This window comes from Pistacia vera, unplaced genomic scaffold (assembly GCF_008641045.1).
Source record: "Pistacia vera cultivar Batoury unplaced genomic scaffold, PisVer_v2 Contig1045, whole genome shotgun sequence".
Lineage (NCBI taxonomy): Eukaryota > Viridiplantae > Streptophyta > Magnoliopsida > Sapindales > Anacardiaceae > Pistacia > Pistacia vera.
In genome coordinates, this window is record NW_022195077.1 from 539,989 (window position 1) to 549,435 (window position 9,447).

The window sequence follows — 9,447 nt, forward strand, 5'->3', positions numbered from 1 at the left end:
AAGTGATTGTTTACTTTTTTGGTCACTTAAGCGATCAAGTCCAAGGCAAAATCAAGATCACTTAAGCGATTCTTCACTTTTAGCCTTGGTCGATTAAGTGATTTGTGATTGCTTAAACGATCAAGTCCAAGGCAGAATCAAGATCATCTTAGATGCAAATATAAACAACATGATAAGAATACAATACCTCATGGAAAACATAATAAAAAATAAGGGAAAATAACTCACCGAGTTGTTGAGCCATCTGTCCATTATTAACATATTTTCAAACCACTCTCAAGGATAATCCCGGTCCTGCACTTCACATGCCCATCACTTCCAGAATCATTTTAATAGGCATAGAAGAGTTTTTTCTTTTCCTCATCTATTGGCCTATACAAATCAAACTTTAACTCCTATGTTTTCACTTGCCCACTTCCTTCGCCTTCCTTCTCACCCTTCTCCATTTTCACTTCCCCACTTCTTTTCTGTCCTGCCTCACCCTCCTCCATTTTCACTTCCCTACTTCCTCATTTTTTTTCTTCGTTTTCCTCTTCTTTTCGATACGTTATTGTCGTGCAAGGAGATTTTACATGCTTACTCTTTTGGCTCTCTCTTTTATGCTTAGGTTGCACTTCAACCACTTTAAATACCCCCGCCAACTTCCTCCCTCACCCTACTAACTTTCTCTGCCACCCTATCAACTTTCTTCTCCACCCTTTTCATCTACTCTTCCATCTTCTCAAACCTCTCATAAACAACTATTATAAAACTCTCAAACAGACCGTTTATGAGGTCAACCACCTCATTCTCCCGACCCTAACGCCTCGGCAAAGCGGTACTTATTGTACTGATTTGCCAATTGGGTGGAGGCGTACGAGCCTCTTCATCCTCCTCCTCCTCCTCCCTCCCTCCCGCCGATTGGAGCATCATCATCCTCGGCCTCAATAACATTCTCAAGTGGTGGCCCAACAGCTGCACTCACATGCGTGACCCCTTCTAGGTCTCGCATTAGGCAATCTATCCCTTCATCTGCTGCATCGTCGAATGCTCTGAACGATGTAACATACTCCTCTCCCGCTTCACCCCTAGTAGGGGTGAGGAAGAGACGGACGACTCCTTGCAGTAAGAAAAAAAATCAATCAAATTTAAGCCACTTTTAAAAGCAAGTGCATATTCAAAAGATTAATCATTTAATCTTACCTGAGCTGCTTGAATTTCCATTTATATTTTGTTGTAATCCCAATGGCTACACTTCTCGATGTGTCGCCGCAACATCCTAGGAAATTGCGGTCTTCTTTCACCCCCCCCCCCCCCCCCCCCCTAGCCAGAACAGGGACGACCTCATACATCCAAACCTACGTTGTAAAAAAAATAGTCCATATCATAATAAAAAAACTTATAATATAAAAAATATAACAAAAAACTATTAATATTTACCTGCATTAACCATGGGAAGCCAAACAAATTGTACGTGCTCGTTCTATCCTTTTGGACAGCTTGGCGATGCTTTATCGTCATGTCTTTTCCACGTAGGGAGTCGATGGTTAGCTGAAATGATACCCGTCCCCACGGATAAGCATTAAAGAAGTTCATGTTGCTTGCACCCAATCCATATTAACAACTTTTGTTGAGTCAGAAGCCATTAGGATCGAATGCATAAACCATACTAGGCATATCTTGAACTTCTCTAAAGAGATATACCAACCTTCTCTTAACCTCTCATCTAAATAGCGTCCCGTAATAGACGTCTTCCCCCCCAAAACCTTTTTAGCCAAGTTATTGGCTGCCCTACTCTTCGTTATTCTCTCTTGCTCTTTCGCATCTGGAAATGCCCCATATCTTAAGCCTGTCATCAGGGCATATTCCATCATCCCAAAACATAGTGGCTTCCCATCCACCACGAACCACATTTCTTTTTTTTTTTATTTTTTTGGCTTTTAACTGAGTGCAACAACATATAATGCACTCCCTGCCCCTAGAATGCCTTTTTTCCAATTTTCTCCGATGTCTGCAAAATGACAAAAACAACTCTCTTTGAATCGGTCCATACCTTTCTTTTGTTCCTCTAAAATCTTCATTATTCTCATAAGAACTTGCCAACTCGACCTAACTGTCACCTTTACGGGGAAGTACGGTACCTTATCACTTACAACCCAACCTATAATCTTTATAATTTACGCTTCGGAAAATCTGCACAATCGATATAAACTAAATATTAGCAAAAAAAGAAACCAAAACAACCAATAGACTACCAATTTGGGGGATATGGGCTTCAAGGGCATCGGGGAGTGGGTATTTTTGGCTTCGAGAGAATCGGGGAAGCCAATACAGGCCCTACAGAGGCTATTGTGGCAGGTTCCATGACTAGAGATGGATGTTGCAGGGTAACCCTCCAACCCCCCCTATTCCGCCACCTCTTGCCATCTCCAGCCCTCCAACCTCCCACAAACAACCTCCCTACGACCTCCCTTGCCTTCCCCCATCCTCTAGAACCCAAACAAAGCCACTCCCTCGAAGCCTACCAATTGCTCGACAAAGCACCACAACCACCGTAACAATAAAACCAACTACACATCCCCCAATTTGCACAAACCAATCAAATTATTCATCAAATTCAAAACCACCAATAAAAAACATACCCCTTCTTCACCGATGTCCTACTCCTTACCTAAATTCTCGCCAGCGTCCTCCTCTTCATAACCATTTTTCGATTCTTCTCTTTGTTCTTGTGCCGCCATTGTCTCCTCTGCCTCTGGACCACCTTGGCTCATCGGATGTTCCACCAGAGCATCTTCTTCGACAGCCTTTGAACAGCCGTCGCCACCAGAGTCTAGGATTTGGAATGGGGTTGGGTTTTCCTCCTCTTTGTGAATATCAGCCATGATGTTGTGTAAAGAATCTTTACGATTGAATATTGGCAAGAAATAAGGAACTTTTATCGTCAGAAATCGCAAAGAAATCAAAGGTTTTTCGTCGATCGTTTTTTGAGTATATTGCTCGATTAAGCGATTTTGAAGGGAGGGAGTCGTTTTTTATTTTCAAAATTTAAACAAACTTCTGTTAATTATAATATTACCCATATATATTTAAATATTTTCAGTGTAACCTATTTTACCCATATATATTTAAATATTTTCAGTGTAACCTATTTTACGTGTTTGATAAATTTTAAATGTGCCACGATCAGTTTTTCTAACTTAAAAAAATGACAAAAAAATTTCGGGGGTATTTTTTTAAATGCGAACTTGAGAGGTCTGGCTAGTTAAATTTCCTCTCGTTATAAACCCTTGTAAACATTAATCAAAAAGCATTTGAACTCTCCAGTCTCCACCGCCAAGAGTTTGTGGTAATAAATTTTTCAGAGCTATTACTATTATTATCATCTTTGGGAGCAAGCTTCATAGCTTCTTCTTTTCCCTAGGGTTTTGGTTGATTTGATTGAGAGTTTGATTATTGAATAAGAAAGAAGAGAATGGGGAAGAATGAGAAGACAGGGCTAGGCAGAGCTCTAGTGAAGCACCATAACCAAATGATTCAGCAGTCCAAAGAGAAGGGCAACTACTACAGGAACCAGAATAAGAAGGTTCTGGAATCCGTTACCGATATCAGCGACATAGACGCCATCATTCAACACAACGAGGAGGCCCAGGCCTACCCGGTTCCTATTGAGCCTATTAATTTGTGAGTCTTTATTGATTTCAAAATTAATTCACCAGATTCCGATTTATTTTATATGAATAACTAATAATGAATATGAATGCATCAGAGATGCGGGGTCTAGTAGTGGTAGAAGCGAGATGATGACGGCCGAGGAGAGGAAGGAAGAGGAGGCATTACATGCCAGCAGTTTAAGAGTGCCACGTAGGCCGCCTTGGAATGCGGGAATGTCTGTAGAAGAGCTTGATGATAATGAAAGACAAGCTTTTTTGGTTTGGCGGCGAAGTCTTGCGAGGTTGTCTATTTGATTAATTAGTTCTTTATATGTTAAATTAATTTATCTATGCTTTGTAGTTGGCTTCCTTATGTTTATTGGAATTGCATTTTGCTTCAGGCTGGAGGAAAATGAAAAGCTTGTTCTTACTCCATTTGAGAAAAACCTTGATATTTGGAGACAACTTTGGCGGGTGCTTGAGCGAAGTGATTTGGTAAAAGTCATTGTTTTATTAAAGCTGTTATGTGGACATTTTATTTTACCATCGGAAAGTGATTTCTGTTCTACTTTACACGTGCTGTAATGTTATTGGTCTAGAGTTGAATGTATGGATATCGAAATATGGTAGTAATATTATAGAAAATAAGTTTCTCTTATTGGGTGAGTGAAAATTTCTCTTATTGGGTGTGTGAAAAGATACATAGGAGACATTTATGTCCATGGATGGAAAACTTGGGGTGAGCCCTTGATAGTTGTCATTGAAGGCTTTGACCGTACAGAGAAAAAATTATGAAGGCATTTTTATAGTTTTGGGAAAGATAATGATTGAAACTCTTGCAACCATTCTAACATATATATATAAAAAGCTCCATTGACCCGAGGGTGTTTCTAAAAATTACAGCCTTTTAAGACTAATGCCTTAGTAATAATAATGGGGATTAACTGTTTTTTAGTTGATATTAATAGATTTAACATCACACTTTCTGTTTATGTATATTTGCATGTACCTGTAGTGGCCTTCTTTAATTATCATCAGGACTTGTTACTCTGCCCGGATTTTAGAACATCTAGGAAAAAGGTCCTTTATATCACCAGTGGATATGGTCTTTCAGTATGGTGTTGTTGTAAATATTCCATATGTAGTTCATTTAACTTAACTATGTATAAGGGATAAGGATAATCATGTTTTAGGGTTGGTATCAGGGTGTTGCTACTTTGCCTCCATCTCGGTATATGTTAAGGCTGGATATTCTGCAGGTACTAGTTAGTTTTAGAACTTGTACTTAATTTTTTTTTTTTTTTTTTTTTTTTGGAATAAAGGGTGGGGGGGGGGTGGTGTTTAAACCTTGATGAAAGTGGTATTGTAGTAAATAATCCTAACCACTTTTTTTCTTATGATTTCTTCTTTAATTTCATGTAATTTTTTTTTTTTTTTTTTTTTTTTTTTTTTTTTTTTCTCGCATTTGGTAATTATTGTTGTGTGGATCTTTTCTTTAACAAACCCGAAAAGGAAACTTTGTGGGCCTGCGAGTGCTGATATTGCATGCTCATGAAGACATGTTCTATTTGTGGTTTGATAGATGACCCACCTCTTTAAATACTGACCTTCACTAATTGTAATTTTTTTCATATTGTAATGTTTGGTCACTTAAATTGCTAAAAGATATTGTTCTGACTGCAGTATATTATTTGTATATCTGTAGTTATAATGTGTTTTAGCTAAGCATTTTTTCTCTTAAATTTTAAGTCCTCTTGAAGTTTCTTTCTTTGCAGCATATCCTTATATACAAACTGATGAATCTTTTCTGCTATGCTGTCTGATTCATATTGTGATATTCTGATTAAAATTTGTCCTTTTCAGCTTGTGATGGTAGTTGATGCACGAGATCCACTGTTTTACCGCTGCCCTGATCTTGAGGTAATGCATGTCTTCCTTTGTTAATCTAAGAATACTGTTTTATGGAGTAGCTTTAAGCATGCCCTTGAAATTTGTTCTCTTAGGCTTCATTTTTTTCTCCAGTAAAAACCACCTTTATGGATCTCTCTCGTCAAGCATGTTAACTGAAACATGTAACACATAATAGTTTGAGAAACTGTTCTGTTTATTGCTTTGGTAACATCAGTCTTGTGGACCTTACTGATGGGGAAAGTTTTCTGAAGTTAAGCCTGCAGATGTGGCTACCTGTGTGAGCAGTGGCTTAGTTTTTTTAAAAAAAGTAATATGAACAAAAACTGTTTTTGCCGAGTGAATAGTATTTTGTTTGGTTAAAAAAGTGATTTCACTTTCATTGCCCTGTGTATTGTATATGACCAATTGAAGTAATGAGATTCAAACTACGTCATTAATGTTCTTATTGTAATAGCAATGTGAGTGTTCAGGTTATGCAACATGTATAAAGTAATAGAACGGAACCATTTTAGTACTTCTTTCAAAAGATTTGTATGTCCCAATCTCTCATTGAGTTGATAAACTTTCACAGTGCCTCTTTCAGCAACTTTTATGGATTATGATTTCATTGATGGCTGGTGAATGTTATGATACCAATTATTTCCTTAAGTTTGCCCTTACTGAAGTAGTTTTATATTCTCCAACCTGCCTGAGGCTATATTTTATATAATTCAATTTCATTTATCATATAAATACATTAATTATGAAGATTAAAAAATACTCTTTTATTTTGTGGATCACCTATTTTCCACAGTTCATACTTGAAGTCATGCTTGCTTATGTTCATACTCAACTTATTTGGTTTGTTAATCTGACTTGGAAGTAATTAGTGTTATTTATTTTATTTGATTTAGGAGTTTTTAACTTTCTTCTCCTATTTTAATTAGGCTGCTGTCCTACAACTTATCTTCAAACTTAAGGTCTCCTATGGTAGGTCATTGAGAAATAGAGTAACTGTAGTTTTTCTTCTCTTTTGGGAAGTATCACCTCCTGGCAATCAAAATTTTTGTTAGGCTACTATCATTATCATAACATTGGTATTAAAGCTTTAGATCAAAATGTTACTATTAAGACGGAAACATCAGAATGTTAATTAACAAGTGTGTACAATGGTTGACCATGAGAGTTTAATCAGGCCCTAGATCTCAACTTTAACGAGATGCAATCTCTATTCTCAAACTAGTGTAGAAGGGGGGTTACTGGTGTAGATACATGGCAATTGAATCTAAAGGGAAATGTTGGACCCTCAATTCAATTTAGGGGAAGTGTCGGACCCTCAATTCAATTTAAGGATCTTGATTTAATCTTGAATACATACCTTAAATTTGATGTCTTAAAAGGGGAGGATCTAACAGGTTGGATAACTGGGCCAATCGTTTCTTTAATATTAGTTTAGTACTAGAAGCATAAAAGGTTCTTTTACTCTTTTCATGTGCAAAACAAAGCTTGAGTGGTGTTAATATCTAGCGAAAGCTGAAGATGCAGTCTTATACTCTTGAGTTTGCAGAGGAGCTCTAAATGCAGTTTCATGCAAATGTCTATGAAGATTATACACATTACTAAGCTTTGTCAAAAATTTATTATATGTGAATACACAATCCAATTTGAATGACTCTTTTTTTTTAAGAAAATAATGACTTTTAAATGGAACCTCAATGTTTAGGCGAAGAGTTATTTCTTTTTGTTTTAATTCAGCTGAAAGAAGAGTCGAAGCATCATGTTTCATGTTTCGACCAACTACCATGACAAAGGCTATCACTTTGGCTAATTCGTTATGATTTGACATTTGTTTGTTGTAATGCAGGCATATGCACGAGAGATTGATGCATTTAAGAGGACATTGCTTCTTGTGAACAAGGCGGACCTTTTACCATTTTCTGTAAGGTTAGGAGCTAAACTTCAAACTCTTTAATGCTGCCATTCAATTTTCCTATTTTGCAACCTGTTAAAGTATTCATCACTTGGCATTCTTTCCAGGGAAAAATGGGCAAAGTATTTTCGAGATCATGAGATCCTTTTTGTATTCTGGTCAGCTAAAGCTGCTTCTGCAGCTCTGGAGGGAAAAACACTCAGTGGCCCATGGAGGACGCAGGATACCCACCAAAAGGTGGATGACCCTGATACAAAAATATATGGCAGGGAAGAGCTTTTGGCCCATTTACAGTCTGAAGCGGAAGAGATAGTCAAAATGAGAAGGAAATCAGGGTGCAGTAGTACAGCAACATCTAACGCTCAATCTCTCAGTGGAAATTCAGCACTAAAGAGTGTAGTGGGATTTGTTGGGTATCCTAATGTAGGGAAAAGCTCAACTATCAATGCTTTGGTCGGCCAGAAACGGACAGGTGTCACCTCTACCCCAGGGAAAACAAAGCATTTCCAGACATTGATAATTTCTGATGAGCTGACGCTATGTGACTGCCCTGGATTGGTGTTCCCTTCCTTCTCAAGCTCAAGATATGATATGATTGCATCAGGGGTGCTGCCCATTGATCGGATGACTGAGCACAGAAAGGCTGTGCAGGTTGTGGCCAACCAAGTCCCAAGGCATGTCATTGAGAATGTGTATAAAATAAATTTGCCGAAGCCAAAGCCATATGAACCACAGTCTCGGCCTCCCCTGGCCATAGAACTTTTGAGGACTTATTGTGCTTCACGTGGGTATGTTGCCTCGAGTGGACTGCCCGATGAAACAAGGGCAGCTCGCCAAATTTTGAAGGATTTTCTTCATGGAAAGCTGCCCCACTATCAAATGCCCCCCGGAATGTCTTGTGAGGAAAATGATATTGAAGATACTCAAGGACCCAGCTTGTCTGAAATACAGGAGTCAGATGAATCTGATATTGAAGATTCTCCAGGAAATGACGGTGACATTGAAAGTGCACCTGTTCTCGAGCATGTGCTGGATCATCTTAACTCATTTGACTTGGCAAATGGGCTTGCTTCAAAGAAGGCTGCTGTTAAGAAGCCTGCATCCCATAAACACCACAAGAAGCCTCAAAAGAAAAAAGATCGTTCATGGAGGGTTGGAAATGATGATGACGATGGAATGCCAGTTTTAAGAGTTTTCCAGAAGCCAGCAAATACAGGTCCTGTAAAGGGTGGATGAAACTCAAATTCAGTATCAATGATAAAACTTATGCCTTCTCTTGTTTGAGTGTGCTCCACTCTCCAGGTGCTTTTTTATGACTCCGCAAATTGGGTACTTGGCCATTTATATGCAAATATATGTAGTTTCGGTTTCTTTAGAAATATATGCAAATAGCTCAAGCATTAATGCAGTAGAAGTGCAGTGATCTGTTTGGAAGATCATTTAAGGGGTGTGTATGTTGTTAATTGCTGAATATAAACACATAAATTAGTCCATGTGCTATTGATTTAGTCGGTCTCCATTAAGTTGGTGGACGATTTTCTTGTTATTTGTACCAAATATCTGCCTCTGAATGCAAAAGTGAACCCTTTAGAAGTAAAATCAAAAGGGTTGCATTGACCATTGATTTTACCTAAAGAATTAGGTGCTGAATCCCTCCTAGGGTCTTTCGGATATTATATTCCATAATTTCCTGAGCTCTTAACAAAGCTAGAACTGACCCAAAAAAAGAAAGAGAAGTGAATTTTATTGTAATTTTGAGTAGAAAATATGATTAACTCAAACCAAGCGTACTCGGTTTAAATTGGTCTGTTCTGATTATCGGTGGCATATATATGAGTTGATTTCATTGAATCAGGTTAACCCAAACTTTCCAGGTTGGGATGGGGTTAGGTATAAACCATCTAGGTTGATCGATGTGCCCTTGAGTGATACTCAATTTTGGATTCATGCACACCCCTTGATAGTAATATCAGTTTTTGAAAATTAACATTTTAT

The 9,447-nt window shown here is 38.0% G+C and overlaps 1 protein-coding gene across 1 annotated transcript; it reads left to right on the forward strand.

Moving 5' to 3' along the window:
- The first annotated feature begins 3,250 nt into the window (after nt 1–3,250).
- On the forward strand, nt 3,251–8,998 carry LOC116127368 (GTPase LSG1-2-like). The gene is made up of 6 exons (XM_031413018.1): nt 3,251–3,663; nt 3,749–3,934; nt 4,034–4,127; nt 5,496–5,552; nt 7,387–7,466; nt 7,560–8,998. Exons 1-6 carry the CDS (start codon nt 3,455–3,457, stop codon nt 8,686–8,688), a joined length of 1,755 nt encoding a protein of 584 aa, XP_031268878.1. The 5' UTR covers nt 3,251–3,454; the 3' UTR covers nt 8,689–8,998.
- Nucleotides 8,999–9,447: the final 449 nt, after the last annotated feature.